The following is a 19,598-nucleotide window of genomic DNA, read 5'->3' on the forward strand; positions in this document are numbered from 1 at the left end:
AGTTTCTAGAGAACTGTGACTTTTGTAAAAAAAAAAAAAAAAAATAAAGATATAGCTTTATTATTTCCTCCTTTAAGGGAGATGTGAGGGAATCAGTCTTCCAGTTTGGCACTTGGGATAGATATATCTATAGACACTATATATATATGGCGGCAGCGTACACTTATGGTTTGCCCCAATGAAGCAATAGAGAAAAAAAATTTACATGAATGCTGGAAACCAGTTACATTTGGGAATGTTTGCCGATTTGTTGCCAAATATTTTAATCTATGGTTGTAAAGAGGGGGAGAAAATAAGTTTTTCAAAAGAAAAAAAATCATGATATATTTTTCATATGTAATTGTGACCACTTCTCAGATGCATTTGGTAAATTTTGGTTCAGTATAGATATATATATATATACACACATACACACACACACATACAGTACAGGCCAAATGGACACACCTTCTCATTTAAAGATTTTTCTGTATTTTCATGACTGAAAATTGTACAATAACACCGAAGGCATCAAAACTATGAAATAACACATGTGGAATTATATACTTAACAAAAAAGTGTGAAACAAATGAAAATATGTCTTATATTCTAGGTTCTTCAAAGTGGCCACCTTTTGCTTTGATGACTGCTTAGCACACTCTTGGCATTCTCTTGATGTGCTTCAAGAGGTAGTCACCGGGAATGGTTTTCAATTCACAGGTGTGCCCTGTCAGGTTTAATAAGTGGGATTTCTTGCCTTATAAATGAAGTTGGGACCATCAGTTGTGTTGTGCAGAAGTCTGGTGGATACACAGCTGATAGTCCTACTGAATAGACTGTTAGAATTTGTATTATGGCAAGAAAAAAGCAGCTAAGAAAAATGAGTGGCCATCATTACTTTAAGAAATGAAGGTCAGTCAGTCTGAAAAATTGGGAAAACTTTGAAAGTGTCCTCAAGTGCAGTTACAAAAACCATCAAGCGCTACAAAGAAACTGGCTCACATGAGGACCGCCCCAGGAAAGGAAGACCAAGAGTCACCTCTGCTTCTGAGGATAAGTTTATCCAAGTCACCAGCCTCAGAAATCGCAGGTTAACAGCAGCTCAGATTAGAGACCAGGTCAATGCCACACAGATTCCTAGCAGCAGACACATCTCTACAACAACTGTTAAGAGGAGACTTAGTGCAGCAGGCCTTCATGGTAAAATAGCTGCTAGGAAACCACTGCTAAGGACAGGCAACAAGCAGAAGAGACTTGTTTGGGCTAAAGAACACAAGGATCGGACATTAGACCAGTGGAAATCTGTGCTTTGGTCTGATGAGTACAAATTTGAGATCTTTAGTTCCAACCACCGTGTCTTTGTGCGGCGCAGCAGAGGTGAACGGATGGACTCTACATGCCTGGTTCCCACCGTGAAGCATGGAGGAGGAGGTGTGATGGTGTGGGGGTGCTTTGCTGGTGTCACTGTTGGGGATTTATTCAAAATTGAAGGCATACTGAACCAGCATGGCTACCACAGCATCTTGCAGCAGCATGCTATTCCATCCAGTTTGCGTTTAGTTGGACCATCATTTATTTTTCAACAGGACAATGATGCCAAACACACCTCCAGACTGTGTAAGGGCTATTTGACCAAGAAGGAGAGTGATGGGGTGCTACACCAGATGACCTGACCTCCACAGTCACCAGACCTGAACCCAACCGAGATGGTTTGTGGTGAGCTGGACTGCAGAGTGAAGGCAAAAGGGCCAACAAGTTCTAAGCATCTCTGGGAACTCCTTCAAGATTGTTGGAATACCATTCCCGGTGACTACCTCATGAAGCTCATCAAGAGAATGCCAAGAGTGCGCAAAGCAGTCATCAAAGCAAAAGGTGGCTACTTTGAAGAACCTAGAATATAAGACATGATTTCAGTTCTTTCACACTTTTTTGTTAAGTATATAATTCCACATGTGTTAATCCATAGTTTTTATGCCTTCATTGTGAATGTACAATTTTCATAGTCATGAAAATACAGAACAATCCTGAAATGAGAAGGTATGTCCGCACTTTTAGTCTGTACTGTATAATATATATATATATATATATATATATATATATATATATATATATATATATATATATATATATATATATATATATATATATATTTTATTTATTTATATTTTTTTTTTAACATGGTGAAGGCCAAGAATTGAAAATATTCAGACATCAGAAATCTATTTTTTGTTTTTACAATTTAAAAAAAAAAAAAAAAAAAACTTTAAAAAAATTTGAGATCAATTGCAAATAAAAGCCACTGGAAATTCTAAGAAATTCTAGCAAGTGAAATGTTAGGGTACTTTTGCATTTTTTTTTATTTTTTTTTTTGGACAGTGGCACCAAAAAATGATAAGTTAAAATGCAAAAAAAAAAAAAAAAAACCCAAAGGGGAGTTTGCAAATCTTTGATAGGCACAGCTCTCCCTGGCTTTAATTTAGGGAAACCCTTTGATTTGTTTGAGGCTTCAAATGTCCGTTGGAAAACAGGAAGAAAATAAAAATCAATTGCAGCAAACCTCCAATGATTTCACGGTGGATGAAGATGCCCCACTTTTGCTTTTTAAGAAACACGTAAATTGAAGAGGTAATATAGTTACAGTGCAAATTTAAAAAAAAAAACGCATTTCAAGCATAATACATAAACATAGCACCGGGACAAATCAGAAAGCATGCGGGGAGGAAAAATAAAAGGATAAATGAGGTATTCAAGTGAAGACTGCCTACAGAGACTACGAATTTAGGAAATAACCCAACCCATAAGATATATTAACAAAAACAAAACCTACAGCTTTCTCCCACTCATCCTTACCTAAAAGACAACATTGCCTTGATTACAGATTGTTTTTTTTTTTCTTCTGGCATTATCATGTAAATAAAAAGTTAGATTGTGATGCCAGACACCACTCGGCATACACAGCAGTCATTGGAAAATGTTGGGATGTCCATCAATGGGGAATTTTGTTATTTTTTTGCTCCCCTATTTATTTTATGTTACCAAATTTCCATTGACGCATGACAAAAAAAAATAAAAAAAATTGTAACACAATTACTGCCTGTGCATCAAATCCACAAATGACTTAAGTCCGCTTACGTGAATGGGTCTCGTGTCTATATAGGCAGTGGGAATTTGTCGGGGAGGGAAAAGGAGGCTCAGAGAAAAATAAAAAAAGATTAAAAAAATAAAAATTGACCCATTTGTAGCGCTCATCCTTTTGCGCGCTCCTCGACACAGGTCGGGGTCTGTAAGTGCAATGTACGTTGTAAAGGTTATGCTTTTCTTGCATGATGCTGGAAACTCCCATCGGAATGGAGAGTCCCAATAAAACTTTTATAAACATCCCTCCCCTCCCCAAAAATAACAGCCCTCAAAAAGTGAATAAAATACTCAACATATGTGAATTTATAGCTATAGATCTCATTCACAGGGACAAACTTTTACTTCACCCTCTGCCCCTTTCCCTATCAAAACCCCCAAATCTGCTTCCAGCCGCTATATCCCCCTCACAAAAACAAGTCAGTCATTCTCAATGGAGACATGGACAAAGCCCTCTTGTGACATGGGGACAGGTGACCGGATTGTGTTTGCGCATTGTATCGTTACCCACAATGCAGTGGGGGATTGGACTGAGTTGGGGTATTTTTGATGTTTTTAGAGTGCTGTGCTCCATCACATATCGGCGATTGGTTCCTCTGGATGCCATGAGCTCGTGGTCATAGGGTTAAAATGGATCATTATTCAGGATGGGCATTTGCCCATGGCGGCGGTGGCTAGGCGGGGTAACGAGATCTTTCAGCTGCTCACGACCTGAGGTTGATTTGCTTTGAGGCTCCTGAGGGCTCGCCTAGCAGCGGCCGATTTGGCAATTCTGTAACTCCTACCGACACCCTTGAATTTGCCTTTTCCGACGACTTCCACGGTGACGCGAACTTTGCCATCGTATGTCCTCTCGGCAGGGCTGCCAATATAACAATAGATTTCAGATGGGTTTTTTTTATTACAGAATAAATAAACACAAGACAGCCTTACATTTTGAAGAAATGAAAACCAGAAGAAAAAAAAAAAAACAACAACAACAACTTTGTTTACCAGATCCAGAAAAATATTTAACCCCTTCATGACCCAGCCTATTTTGACCTTAATTGCCTGGCCGTTTTTTGCAATTCTGACCAGTGTCCCTTTATGAGGTAATAACTCAGGAACGCTTCAACGAATCCTAGCGGTTCTGAGATTGTTTTTTTCGTGACATATTGGGCTTCATGTTAGTGGTAAATTTAGGTCGATAATTTTTGCGTTTGTGACAAAAATGGAAATTTGGCTAAAATTTAGAAAATTTTGCAATTTTCAAATTTTGAATTTTTATTCTGTTAAACGAGAGAGTTATGTGACACAAAATAGTTAATAAATAACATTTCCCACATGTATACTTTATATCAGCACAATTTTGGAAACTTTTTTTTGCTAGGAAGTTATAAGGGTTAAAATTTGACCAGCGATTTCTCATTTTTACAACACCATTTTTTTTTTAGGGACCACCTCACATTTGAAGTCAGTTTGAGGGGTCTGTATGGCTGAAAATACCCAAAAGTGACACCATTCTAATAACTACACCCCTCAAGGTGCTCAAAACCACATTCAAGAAGTTTATTAACCCTTCAGGTGCTTCACAGCAGCAGAAGCAACATGGAAGGAAAAAATGAACATTTAACTTTTTAGTCACAAAAATGATCTTTTAGCAACAATTTTTTTATTTTACCAAGGGTAAAAAGAGAAACTGGACACCAAAAGTTATTGTACAATTTGTCCCAAGTACGCTGATACCTCATATGTGGGGGTAAACCACTGTTTGGGCGCACGACAGGGCTCGGAAGGGAAGGAGCGCCATTTTACTTTTTCAATGAAAAATTGGCTCCAATCGTTAGCGGACACCATGTCGCGTTTGGAGAGCCCCTGTGTGCCTAAACATTGGAGCTTCCCCACAAGTGACCCCATTTTGGAAACTAGACCCCCCAAGGAGCTTATCTAGATGCATAGTGAGCACTTTGAACCCCCAGGTGCTTCACAAATTGATCCGTAAAAATGAAAAAGTCCTTTTTTTTTTTTTTCACAAAAAAATTATTTTAGCCTCAGTTTTTTCATTTTCACATGGGTAACAGGTTAAAATGGATCCTAAAATGAGTTGGGCAATTTCTCCTGAGTACACCGATACCTCACATGTGGGGGTAAACCACTATTTGGGCACACGGCAGGGCCCGAAAGGAAAGGAGCGCCATTTGACTTTTTGAATGAAAAATTTAGCTCCAATCGTTAGCGGACACCATGTCGCGTTTGGAGAGCACCTGGGTGCCTACACATTGCAGATCCCCCACATGTGACCCCATTTTGGAAACTAGACCTATATGGAACTAATCTAGATGTGCGGTGACCACTTTAAACCCTCAAGTGCTTCACAGACGTTTATAACGCAGAGCAGTGAAAATAAAAAATCATTTTTCTTTCCTCAAAAATGATGTTTTAGCAAGCAAATTTTTATTTTCACAAGGGTAACAGGAGAAATTAGACCCCAATTGTTGTTGCCCAGTTTGTCCTGAGTACACTGATACCCCATATGTGGGGGTAAACCACTGTTTGGGCACACGTCGGGGCTCGGAAGGGAAGTAGTGACTTGAAATGCAAACTTGATGTAATGGTCTGCGGGCGTCACGTTGCGTTTGCAGAACCCCTGATGTGCCTAAACAGTAGAAACCCCCCACAAGTGACCCCATTTTAGAAACTAGACCCCCAAGGATCTTATCTAGATATGTGGTGAGCACTTTGAACCCCCAAGTGCTTCACAGAAGTTTACAACGCAGAGCCATGAAAATAAAAAATCATTTTTCTTTCCTCAAAAATTATGTTTTAGCAAGCAATTTTTTATTTTCACAAGGGTAACGAAAGAAATTGGACCCCAATAATTGTTGCCCAGTTTGTCCTGAGTATGCTGCTACCCCATATGTGGGGGTAAACCACTGTTTGGGCACACGTCGGGGCTCGAAAGGGAGGGATCACCATTTGACTTTTTGAATGCAAGATTGACTGGAATCAATGGTGGCGCCATGTTGCGTTTGGAGACCCCTGATGTGCCTAAAACAGTGGAAAACCCTCAATTCTAACTCCAACACTAACCCCCCCACACCCCTAACCCCAATCCCAACTGTAGCCATAACCCTAATCACAACCCTCACCCCAACACACCCGTAACCCTAATCCCAACCCTAACTCTAATCCCAACCCTAACCCCAACCACAACTTTAACCCCAACACACCCCTAACCCTATCCATAACCCTAACCACAAGCCTAATCTTAACCCTAAGGCTATGTGCCCACGTTGAGGATTCGTGTGAGATTTTTCCACACGATTTTTGAAAAATCCGCAGGTAAAAGGCACTGTGTTTTACCTGCGGATTTACAGCGGATTTCCAGTGTATTTTGTGCGGATTTCACCTGCGGATTCCTATTGAGGAACAGGTGTAAAACGCTGCGGAATCCGCACAAAGAATTGACATGCTGCGGAAAATACAACACAGCCTTTCCGCGCGGTATTTTTCGCACCATGGGCACAGCAGATTTGGTTTTCCATTGGTTTACATGGTACTGTAAACCTGAAGGAAAACTGCTACCAATCCGCTGCGGATCCGCAGCCAAATCCGCACAGTGTGCACATAGCCTAATTCTAACCCTAACCCTAGTTCTAACCCTAATTCTGGCCGTAACCCTAACCCTAGTGGGGCAAAAAAAAAAAATATATATATTTTCTTTATTTTATTATTGCCCCTACCTATGGGGGTGATAAAGGGGGGGGGTTTATTTATAATTTTTTTTATTCTGATCGCTGTGATAGAACCTATCACAGCGATCAAAATGTACCTATCACAGCGATCAAAATGTACCTGTAACGAATCAGCCGGCCGGCCGATTCGGCGGGCGCACTGCGCATGCCATTTTGGAAGATGGCGGCGCCCATGGAACAGACGGACGGACACCGGGAGGGACACAGGAGGTCGGTAAGTATGAGGGCAGGGAATCGGACAGCGGTGGAGGGGTTGATCGGACGGAGGGGGGAGCCGACACGAGGACGGAGGGGAGCGGAGGAGAGGAAATGACAGGACGGAGGACGGAGGGAAGCAGATCTGGTGGTGGTGGCGGGGGTCAGATCACGATCTCCAGCCATGGCTGATGCTATTGCAGCATCGGCCATGGCTGGATTGTAATATTTCACCAATTTTCATTGGTGAAATATTACTATCGCTCTGATTGAAAGTGAAACGTCACTTTCAACAGCCAATCAGAGCGATCGTAGCCACAGGGGGGGGGGGGGGGGGGCGAAGCCTCCCCCTCCCCCCCCGGGCTCAAGTACAACTCCCCCTGTCCCTGCAGGTCGGGTGAAATTACAGTTGACCCTTTCACCCGGCCTGCATATGCTGTGTCACAGGTCGGATTGGCTCAGGTTTTCATGATGCATACGGTGCGTCAAAGGTCGGGAAGGGGTTAAAGTCACTTATGTACTCAAGGATTCCCAATTTCGGCAAAAGAGCCTCGCACTCACCTGAATTTGGCCGTTTCTGGCTCCATTTCTAACAATTCTCGCACCGGGGATCGGGGAACGTTCGCCGAAAACTTTTCTGTAATGAAAAACACTTTATCAAAGCACATATTAGGGAGAGGACAAAGCACTCTGATATATGAAGTAGAGCAAATATTAACCTTCCAAAAAATATATAATTTCCCTAATGAGCAGGTAAAAAATGGAATTCAGTGCCTACAGTAAAATCCATTTCTCGTGGAATAGCATGGGGAAGACAGTGCCGCGGGTATACGCCCTACCACAAGGAGGCTCAACACTAGGTAGACAGAAAAGTGCCTGCGCTGCCTGATGGGCCAAGCACAATAGAAATAAGTGACTGTGCGGACCACCTAGTACACGGTGGGTCATGGCATCCAACTATCCCAGTTAGCATCTTCGGAGGTCATTGGTAACCTGGGGAAAAAAACCTGCATGATGCAAACAGAGGACCACTCACCCTGCCGATGTGGGTAATAAGAGCAGCACGTTGGGCAGCTCTTTCGAGGAGTGTAAACACAAAAAAAAAAACAGTACACAGGCAAAGATGCTTACCTGTCCAAGGCCTCCAAACAATTACACTAACCAAAGTGCAGCGGACCCAAGTTAATATGGTGGATGACAGATGCACAGGTGCAATAATACTGATAATGCAGCCAGCCTACAATCAGGATTTGGCCGCCTGGCACACCTGTGCAAAATGATCTGTATGTGGCATGTTCACACAGAAATGCAGAGCATATGGCTCAAGGCCTATTAGTGACGCCATAAAGCGGGCCAGCCATTGCTCTGTAAACTGTGGCCTCTGTTCACACAGGATGCCTTCTAGCAATGGCTAGCCCAATTTCTGGCGTCACTAATAGGCCTTGAGCCATATGCTCTGAATTTCTGTGTGAACATGCCACATACAGATCATTTTGCACAGGTGTGCCAGACGGCCAAATCTTGATTGTAGGCTGGCTGCATTATCGGTATTATTGCACCTGTGCATCCGTCATCCACCATCTTAACTTGGGTCCGCTGCACTTTGGTTAGTGTAATTGTTTGGAGGCCTTGGACAGGTAAGCATCTTTGCCTGTTTTTTTTGTCAAGAATAGTGGGAGGTTTTTTTCCTCTTATGGTGTTTTTTTGTTCGAGGAGTGTAAACACAAAGGGGTGCAGCGGCACTCCTGGACCTGTAGGCTTTCACCTTAGCAGACCAAATGATCTGGAAGAAAGGTCATCTTAAGAGACCGACCGCAGCCAGTGCTGCCTAACGTCACTGAAGGAGAGGTGGAAAGCTGGAGAGGCTTTCTTAGCCAAAAAGAATCATCAAAGCCACATGCAGCAAACACTGATGAAAATAGGAAGACCAAGCAGTGAGGACCATGTCCACAAGGAAAAGATCTTCTCATGGGAAAAAAAGATGGCAAAAAGTAAGACCACCCAAGGAAGCCGAATCGGCAGATGGCCAGCTCACAAAGATTCTGCAAATAGTGGTCACCAAGCAGAGACCCTGCAGAGATGGAGTCTGTGAAAAACAGGGGAGAGCTAATGAAATAAGAAATCCAACTATAAACAAAATATGGTGAGACATCTATGCTCCTGCCTATACCAGAAGGGCTGAGCACTGGTCCGCCCCTGAAGAGATCTACAACAGCTTGCAGACATCAAGAGCACTGAAAAGGGCATAAGGAGCAGAAAACTATAGGAGACTAGAATCAGAGGTCTGCGCCTGGCAATGGGACGTCAGCCTTGGAGCAAAGCGAGGATTAAACATTTATTGGGAATCCAAGCAAATTGGAAAGTGGATAAGATTCTACCAATTCGTTCCACAGAAAGTGTAATGGGAGTGGTGAGGTAGTCTAGTGTAGAAAAAGGCATGGGGGATGGCTTTGAGACACACAATATCTTGGCAGGGCTAACACACATGGGTCAAGGGATTGGAGGTTTGGCATAGGTCAAGGGCTTCTGTAATAGAGGAGAGTCTTCCTGGGGACAGTGAGAAGACTACCAATGCTGAAACACAATACGACTGCCTTTGTAGACCCAGGAGAGTTCCCTGAACAGGAACGGTGAGAAAGGTGGAATACCTTTGGATTCGATCTGAGCCCATAGCACAAAGTCCCCTTGAAATAAGAGGACATAAAAAGCTTGGAGGAATTGTGGACAGTCAGTCAGGAGAGACCATATTGGTGGGAAACCCACAGAAACTAGGCAGGCATCGTCCACAAATAGAAGATGTAACTGCAGAGTAGGAAAGGTGGCTTTCGCTGTTCTTCCAGAGGAAGGATCAACAGTACAAGCCTCCCTGACCAGATCCTGGAGGTGCTGGCTTTATCGAGGTGAAAATATGAGGAACGAAAAAAAATGTCATAAGTCATTTAAAAAAAAAAAAAAAAAAAAGTTAAATTTTGGGAACACCTGTATGACCAAGAACTCCTGTGGTTCTAGGAAAGGTGTTACCTCGCAAGACAAAAAAAAAAAAAACGTTCTAGGAGGCAGGGACCAAGAACTAACAGAACATTGACCAACAATCTATCAAGTCATTCTCTTGGCTGTCAGATGTGCAGACTCAAGGGATGATTGTCAGAATAAAGTCGATGCAAACAGTCACTGAGTGAATAGACCCAGAAAATCTTGAAGGTTGGAGATAAGCTATGGACTGGTTGAGTGGACCAAAGCAAGCACAAAAATAGCTGATCCACCTTGTAGAGGGGTCAATTAGCATAATTAGTAGATCACAGCAGAACACCCCAATAGATGAAGGCAAGCTCCTCACACCCCGTAGGGAAGCACACACAAAACATGCTCGGGGCTGCACTGGACATCAGATACGGTAGGCAACCATATGGGTAAGCTGGTCTTCTGCCTAATCATGACTTATATTTGACTCAGCCTGTGCTCTGCCCTATATACTACATGTTTTCTTATCATAGGGAATTAGTACTACTTGTTAGTTTTATGGGGGCATGTTTGTTACTTACAGCCTAGGGCTGAGTAGGTGACTCTAGAATAACATAATTGGGCAATTGTGCTGCACTTATTTGCACTAAGTACGTAATGTTTTTATTAACCACGAGGTTACTGTCACTTTTCAAGGCTTAGCTTTTCCTGATCCTGTTTTCACTTTTTACTTTGTTTATACAGTGGGGCAAAAAAGTATTTAGTCAGTCAGCAATAGTGCAAGTTCCACCACTTAAAAAGATGAGAGGCGTCTGTAATTTACATCATAGGTAGACCTCAACTATGGGAGACAAACTGAGAAAAAAAAATCCAGAAAATCACATTGTCTGTTTTTTTAACATTTTATTTGCATATTATGGTGGAAAATAAGTATTTGGTCAGAAACAAAATTTCATCTCAATACTTTGTAATATATCCTTTGTTGGCAATGACAGAGGTCAAACGTTTTCTGTAAGTCTTCACAAGGTTGCCACACACTGTTGTTGGTATGTTGGCCCATTCCTCCATGCAGATCTCCTCTAGAGCAGTGATGTTTTTGGCTTTTTGCTTGGCAACACGGACTTTCAACTCCCTCCAAAGGTTTTCTATAGGGTTGAGATCTGGAGACTGGCTAGGCCACTCCAGAACCTTGAAATGCTTCTTACGAAGCCACTCCTTCGTTGCCCTGGCGGTGTGCTTTGGATCATTGTCATGTTGAAAGACCCAGCCACGTTTCATCTTCAATGCCCTTGCTGATGGAAGGAGGTTTGCACTCAAAATCTCACGATACATGGCCCCATTCATTCTTTCATGTACCCGGATCAGTCGTCCTGGCCCCTTTGCAGAGAAACAGCCCCAAAGCATGTTTCCACCGCCATGCTTTACAGTAAGTATTGTGTTTGATGGATGCAACTCAGTATTCTTTTTCCTCCAAACACGACAAGTTGTGTTTCTACCAAACAGTTCCAGTTTGGTTTCATCAGACCATAGGACATTCTCCCAAAACTCCTCTGGATCATCCAAATGCTCTCTAGCAAACTTCAGACGGGCCCGGACATGTGCTGGCTTAAGCAGTGGGACACGTCTGGCACTGCAGGATCTGAGTCCATGGTGGCATAGTGTGTTACTTATGGTAGGCCTTGTTACATTGGTCCCAGCTCTCTGCAGTTCATTCACTAGGTCCCCCCGCGTGGTTCTGGGATTTTTGCTCACCGTTCTTGTGATCATTCTGACCCCACGGGGTGGGATTTTGCGTGGAGCCCCAGATCGAGGGAGATTATCAGTGGTCTTGTATGTCTTCCATTTTCTAATTATTGCTCCCACTGTTGATTTCTTCACTCCAAGCTGGTTGGCTATTGCAGATTCAGTCTTCCCAGCCTGGTGCAGGGCTACAATTTTGTTTCTGGTGTCCTTTGACAGCTCTTTGGTCTTCACCATAGTGGAGTTTGGAGTCAGACTGTTTGAGGGTGTGCACAGGTGTCTTTTTATACTGATAACAAGTTTAAACAGGTGCCATTACTACAGGTAATGAGTGGAGGAAAGAGGAGACTCTTAAAGAAGAAGTTACAGGTCTGTGAGAGCCAGAAATCTTGATTGTTTGTTTCTGACCAAATACTTATTTTCCACCATAATATGCAAAAAAAATGATAAAAAACAGACAATGTGATTTTCTGGATTTTTTTTTTCTCAGTTTGTCTCCCATAGTTGAGGTCTACCTATGATGTAAATTACAGACGCCTCTCATCTTTTTAAGTGGTGGAACTTGCACTATTGCTGACTGACTAAATACTTTTTTGCCCCACTGTATATGTTTTGTGATATAATTTTTAATGCTTTATTATTCAATGAATTTACTTGATTATCATCTTGTGGATTTATACTCCATATTTTCTCTAGGATTAATATTATGGGAGTGTCCATTTATATTCCTTACTGGTCTTATACTGTGGCATTGTGCCAGTTTTGACATTTATGTAGTATGTTTCAGTGGATTGTGATGCCCTTACGGTAGGGTATGCGTCTGATATATCTTTTATGTCATCTAAAGCAGGGGTCCCCAACTCCAGTCCTCAAGGCCCACCAACAGGTCATGTTTTCAGGATTTCCTTTGCATTCCACAGGTGATGCAATTATTACCTGGGCAAGACTAAGGAAATCCTGAAAACATGACATGTTGGTGGGCCTTGAGGACTGGAGTTGGGGACCCCTGATCTAAAGGACATAGTGTTGGATAAGAACAAGGTGATGGCTGTTATTGACCACTGAGAAACCAAATTGCTCCTTACAAGAGGACCTCAGGCCTACTGGAGAAAGGCATAAGACGTATGCAACTATTCTAAGAGCAGGTCAATGGAGCCTTTCCCCCTGATGACACTGAGCACACTCTCCCAACTGATGTGAACAAAAACAAACTTGCCACCACCAGAAGAAAATCATTTCCTTAAGGAGCACAGAGCGGTTTAGTCCCTGTGCCAGAGCTAAATGCCAAGTCCGATATATCCCCAAATTATTCAGACATGGTGGAAGACAGTCTTGCATCATAGCAGCTCTTTCCCCAGTGCAGAACTGTGTGTGAGGACATCCTGACCTTCTTATGAAAAAGGCTATAAGATAATTCATTATGGAAGACAATAGCAATGGAAGGCAAAAGTTGCAGTGTGGTGAAACCGAGGGTACCTACATCATAGAGAGGGGCTTAGCACTTAGTGCCAGCAGGTGAGGAGTCGAAGGTTCACAACCAGGATGTGGGTTAAGGTTCTAAGACCTTAGCTTACCACATGGGAGGAAAACTACACAGCGGGAAAAGCAAAATGGGTTAAAACTTATGGGAACAGGAGCTGGCGTCGGGGCCCAGACGGATGAGAGGCGAGAGGAGCTGGCGTAGGGGCCCAGACGAACCAGAGGCGAGAGGAGCTGGCGTCGGGGCCCAGACGGACCAGAGGCGAGAGGAGCTGGCGTCGGGGCCCAGACGGACCAGCGGCGAGAGGAGCTGGCGTCGGGGACCAGAGGCGAGAGGAGCTGGCGTCGGGGCCCAGATGGACCAGAGGCGAGAGGAGCTGGCGTCGGGGCCCAGACGTGACAGGAGCTGGCGTCGGAGCCCAGACAGACCAGAGGTTACAGGGGCAACACTTTGGAAAGTAAAGCGAAAGGGAAATTAATCAGTATACTAGCGATGAATCCTCTTAAAATTGCCCTGATCGGAGACACTACCACCCCATATTGCCATAACGTGAAGGCGTCCCCTACTGACAGACCCTGTTAAATCTCAACATCTCAATGTCTCTTCATATATAAATACCTATTAATGGTCTCATCATGGGGTAATACACCTGCCATACGCGCTCCAGTGACATCCCGCTATCCATGTATATGGCTCCTGCTAGAGACTCAAATATGTCACCCATGGCCTTCGGGACTTCAATGTCTTCTTCTTTCTCCTCATCCTCCTCCGATCGTCTCAGCTAAAGAGGAAAAGAAATGAGTGATATTGTAGATGGGGGGGATGTTAATGAATGTGGGGCAGTCAGTGATGAGGGGCTGAGGTTTCCTCCAATTTTGGGATTAGCGGGTTACCTCTGAGTCCATCCCCTGCATCTCGTTCTTCTCCAGTTGAAACTGCACAAAGTCGTCTATGACATGAAAAAGTTCCGGGGAAACGGCCTTGAAGTATTTGTGGTAGTCGTACTTCACCGCCAGCGAAGCAAATATGGTGTTATTGACTAAAGCAGAGCGAAGGTCAGTGAGGACCCCCGGGGAGTGCTGGCGGGGGTCTTCATAAAGGTGCTTAGTAATGAGGTAGTCCAAAATTGCATCTCCGAGGAATTCTAAGCGCTGGTAGCAGTCTAAGGAGAAAAGAAAGATATAATACCGCACCGCAATGTGACAGGACACCGCCACAGAGCAACATGGATCCAACCAGAAAAGGATACCATAAATTCACAAACTTAAGATAAAAAAACTTCAATACTACATCATCAACCAGCTCATATATACTACTGCGGACGATCATTCTGGGACAAAGAAAGCTATAAACAGAAACTCTGACCTACAACGACACGACCTATAATAATAATGCCCTCAAAAGACAATTATATTATGACCCTTATATTCTTGTACATAGGGACAGTATTATAGTAGTTATATTCTTGTACATAGGGAGAGTATTATAGCAGTTACATTTCTGTACATAGGAGCAGTATTATAGTAGTTAGATTTAGGTACATAGGGGCATTTATTATAGTACTTATATTCTTGTACATAGGAGCAGCATTATAGTAGTTATATTCTTGTATATAGGGGCAGTATTATAGTAGTTATATTACTGCACATAAGAGAAAGTATTATAACAGGTATACAGCACACAGATGGCAGTACACTTCCAGTCTCACTCACCAGTGATGGTGTTGTAGTGGTAGGAGGCATGGGTGAAGGCCTGGAGGAGGTAAGCTTTATTTTTAAACTGATAGTTAATTCTCTTCTCAAAATTATGAAACCCAGAAATCAGGTGGTCCAGAGTTTTCTCAGCATCTGGGTGGTCGAACATGTACCTGGGAGGTATTTTCAGATAACCGTACTCCACTCCTTTGCAGGTTGACAGATTAGAACTTGCCTTGTTGTTGTGTTTACTAAAGTCACAGCCGTTCTCCTGTTTCTTGATCTCAGGGAGAACTCGGAGGCCGAGAGAACAGAGAAAGAGCTGGGCGGCCCGTTCTCCGCAGCTGGTCAGGTAGCAACCCAGCAAGGCCTCCACACAGTCCGCAATGCTCTTGTCCGCGATGCACTGCTCCGTATGGAGGTCGTAGGAGATTGACTGCTTGCCAGACTCCAAACCACAGTTTTCTTCAGATGGGTTCCAAAACCCCACCACAAAGTCATCCTCCTCTACGGCCTTGCTGGGATCTAGGTAGCACATGGCATCCCAAGAACTGTAATCAAAGTCGTCAAGATCAGGGGAGAACTGGGAATTATCCAAGGAGCTTTTTTTCGGGGTTTTCCACTCAAATTCTGGGTCAGGAGTGGAGAAGGTTGTAAGAGGAATCTTCTTGACAAATGCACCTGAGCCCATCAGCATGCTGTCGATGAACTTTATGTGCTCTTGGTCATACTCCAGAAAGTCGTCATCAAAGTCCACCTCCTCCTTAGGGTTCCTCCACATCAGGTCTTCATCCTCATCGTCATCGAAGTCATCATCCATCTTGCCGTTTGCGGTCACGCTGTCGCTGGCCTGAGGGTACCAAACACAATGCATTTTAATGCCTTAATCACAGGTAAAATTAATTCCGGCCCTCCAGAGCAGGTGATACTGCATATCACACCTACAACATTTTTCCTTCTTACTCACAGTTTCGTTACTTCCCCATTTCTCGGAGGAGCTTTTATCCTGGTTCACAACGTATCCGGGAGGAAGCCAGTTAACAGGTGGATCAAATATGGAGACCACCATGCGGCTTGGCGAGCATTTCTTCTTCCCAAGACGGTAAAGGTTACAGTTACTGACCTGCGGGGAGGATGATGAGGGACGAATGAGAGCAGGAACGGCGTACGCCCGTGACATCTTATAGAAAGGCTGTGTCGCTACAATGTATCTTAGGTGTCAGCTCCTCTCGGTGTCCAAACCTCTGCAAGCTTCCATTGAATAGGGTGCATATTACATAGAAACTTAACCCCTTCACCCCTGGGCATTTTCAGTCTTTCCCTCCCCTTCTTTCAGGAGCCATAACTTTTTTTTATTTTTCTGTCAATATGGCCGCATGAGGGTTTTTTTTTCTGCGGGACTTTTTTTTATGACACCATTTATTTTCCTACTGGAAACAAGCCGCAGAGGTGGGGGGGGATAAAAAAATCTAAGGGCTTCTTTTTGGCATCTTCAGCTGACGTTTTATCGATATGTTGTGGTAGATAATTTTTGCGCCCTGTGATGGTGTTATTGATACCACCTTGGGTAGATACAAAGTTTTGATCGCCTCTTATTGCACTTTAATGCAATGTTACGGCGGCCAAAAACGTAATTCTGGAGTTTGATTTTATTTTTTTCCTTACGTTTACCGATTGGATTGTTTTTAGATTTTGATAGATTGGACATTTCTGAAAGGAACGGTACCAAATATGTGCTTTATTTTTAAATGCTTTATTTTTAACGGGGCAAAAGGAGGCTGATTTGGCCAAGAGGGATTTTTGGTTCTTACCGTAAAATCTCATTCTTGGAGCCTTCATTGGGGGACACAGGTAACCATGGGTGTATGCTGCTGTCACTATGCAAATAAAGAAGAAGTAACTCCTCCCCGGCAGTATACACCCTCCGACAGGCACCAGGCAACTCAGTTAGTCCAAAAGCAGTAGTAGGAACAGGTAATATAAAACTCAACCTATGTACCAACCCACAACGGCCCGTTGGCCAACACGGTACAACTTCAAGGGAGGGTGCTGTGTCCCCCAATGAAGGCTCCAAGAAAGAGATTTTACGGTAAGAACCAAAAACCCCTCTTTCTTTCTCGCCTCATTGGGGGACACAGGTAACCATGGGACGTCCAAAAGCAGTCCCTAGGGTGGGATATTCTGCAGAAAGAGGAGTTAGGTCGGCCGGTGAGAAACCGCCGCCTGCAGTATCCTCCTACCCAGGCTAGCATCCGCAGAAGCCCGAGTATGCACCTTGTAGAATTTGACAAAGGTGTGAATGGATGACCACGTTGCGGCCTTGCAAACCTGCGAGGCCGAAGCTTGGTGACGAACTGCCCAGGAAGCTCCCACAGCCCGGGTAGAGTGAGCCTTCACCCCCGAAGGAGGCCGTTTGTCTTGGACACGGTATGCCTCCAGAACCACCGAACGGATCCAACGAGCAATTGTGGACTTGGAGGCGGGGAGCCCCTTTCGCCACCCTTCCGAGACGATGAACAGAGGATCGGCCTGACGAAAAGAGGCAGTTCTGAAGAGATAAATCCGAATTGCCCTGACAAAATCAAACTTGTGAAGAGATTTCTCCAAGGGATTAACAGGGAAAGGGAACAGGAAAGGGAGGACAATGTCCTCATTGATGTGAAAAGCCAAAACTACCTTTGGTAGGAAAGAAGTAACCGGACGAAGAACCACTTTGTCCTGATGCAGGACTAGAAAGGGAGAACGACAGGATAATGCCGCCAGCTCCGACCTCTTCTAATGGAGGTGATGGTGACCAGAAAGGCTACTCTCAAGGATAGAAGCGAGACGGAAATGTCCTGAATCGGTTCAAAGGGTGTACGCTGGAGGGCATCTAACACGAGGTTGAGATCCCAAGGCTTGACGGGAGGACAATAAGGGGGAGCTATATGAACGACCCCCTGGATGAAGGTCTTCACCTGAGGCAGGGAGGCCAGGTCTCTTTGAAAAAGAATGGACAGAGCGGAGATCTGACCCTTCAAGGTGCTAATGGAAAGACCCGAATCTAAACGCGCTTGAAGGAAACTGAGAAGGGATGGAAGAGAAAAGGTCATCGGAAACAGATTGTTGTCCTGACACCACCGGAAAAAGGCCTTCCACATCTGTGGTAAATACGCGAAGAAGCCGGTTTTCTTGCTCTTATCATAGTCTGGATGACACTATGAGAAAAACCCGCGTCCTTCAGGACCGCGGCCTTAACGGCCATACCGTTAGATTCAGAGACCGAGAATTCAGGTGGAAGAGGGGCCCCTGCGAAAGAAGGTCCGGACGATCCGGAAGCCTCCACGGAACGTCCGATAGCATGTTCACTAGCTCCGCATACCAGGCCCTGCGAGGCCAATCTGGAGCTACCAAGAGTATGGTGACCCCTTCTGTCTTGATCTTTTTTACGACCCTTGGGATCAAGGGGAGGGGTGGGAACAGATAGGGCATCTGAAAACTGGGTCCACGAGATCACGAGAGCGTTGCATCCGACGGCCATCGGATCCCAAGATCTGGAGACGTACTGGGGAACCTTGTGGTTTGCCCGGGAGGCCATCAAGTCGATGTCTGGGACGCCCCACCGCTGACAAATCTGGCTGAAGATTGCGGGAAGAGACCACTCGCCTGCCACGATGCATTGGCGACTTAGAAAGTCGGCTTCCCAATTGCCCAATGCAGAATTTTTGCCACTTCCTTCATGACTTGTCTGCTGCGAGTCCCTCCCTGATGGTTTACGTAAGCCACAGCTGTGGCGTTGTCCGACTGAATGCGGACCGGTTTTCCTGAAAGAAGAGACTCCCAGCGGATGAGGGATAGGAAGATGGCTGATTTCCAAGAGGTTGATAGGGAGGCACGCCTCCTGAGCAGTCCAGCGGCCCTGGGCCGTGATGTGGAGAAAAACCGCTCCCCCAACCTTGGAGACTGGTGTCGGTGGTGATAACCTGCCAGCGGGGGAGGGAGAAATGACCTCCCGCGCAGAATGGAGGTGGACAGCGTCCACCAAGAGAGACTGTTTCACCCTGGGAGAGAGGCGAAACGGGCGATCCAGGGAAAGTGGGTTCCTGTCCCAGGCAGACAGAAGGGCCAGCTGGAGGGGATGAGAGTGGAACTGGGCATAGGGGACCGCTTCGATACAAGCGACCATTTTCCCCAGAACCCTCATGGCGAGGCGGAGAGACAGAGGATTCGGGCTCTTTAGTGCTCTGACACCCTGACGAAGGGAAAGGAACTTCTCCTTGGGGAGAAAGACCTGAGCCTGAGAGGTGTCGAATTCCATGCCCAGGAACTCCAGACGCGGAGTTGGAATCAAGGAAGACTTCTGGTAATTGATTATCCAGCCGAGGCGAAGAAGCGTGTCCAGAGTAAGCTGGAGGCTTTGGCTGCAATCCCGATGGGATGGACGCTTGATCAAGAGGTCGTCGAGGTATGGGATTACCAGAATCCCCTTTGAACGTAGAATGGCCATGACAGCTGCCATGACCTTCGTAAAGACCCTGGGCGCAGATGCCAGACCGAAAGGGAGAGCAGTGAACTGATAATGATGTTCTTGGATCGCGAACCGGAGGAATCTCTGATGCCGTACGCAAATAGGAACGTGAAGGTACGCATCTCGGATGTCCACGAAACACAGAAATTCTCCCGGTTCCATGGACGCGATCA

The 19,598-nt window shown here is 44.7% G+C and overlaps 1 protein-coding gene across 1 annotated transcript in view; it reads right to left on the reverse strand.

Moving 5' to 3' along the window:
- Window positions 1-2,349: 2,349 nt before the first annotated feature.
- DICER1 (dicer 1, ribonuclease III) overlaps window positions 2,350-19,598 on the reverse strand; it is a 68,795-nt gene continuing 51,546 nt past the window's right edge. The window contains exons 24-29 of the mRNA XM_069737488.1: window positions 15,886-16,041; window positions 14,937-15,768; window positions 14,118-14,386; window positions 13,843-14,005; window positions 7,605-7,680; window positions 2,350-3,976 (exon numbers count right to left, since the gene is read on the reverse strand). Of these exons, the coding sequence (XP_069593589.1) occupies window positions 3,811-3,976; window positions 7,605-7,680; window positions 13,843-14,005; window positions 14,118-14,386; window positions 14,937-15,768; window positions 15,886-16,041 (1,662 nt within the window). The 3' untranslated portion in view covers window positions 2,350-3,810. The remainder of the gene's footprint in view (window positions 3,977-7,604; window positions 7,681-13,842; window positions 14,006-14,117; window positions 14,387-14,936; window positions 15,769-15,885; window positions 16,042-19,598) is intronic.

The sequence above is a fragment of the Ranitomeya imitator genome, chromosome 1, assembly GCF_032444005.1.
Source record: "Ranitomeya imitator isolate aRanImi1 chromosome 1, aRanImi1.pri, whole genome shotgun sequence".
Classification (NCBI taxonomy): Eukaryota; Metazoa; Chordata; class Amphibia; order Anura; family Dendrobatidae; genus Ranitomeya; species Ranitomeya imitator.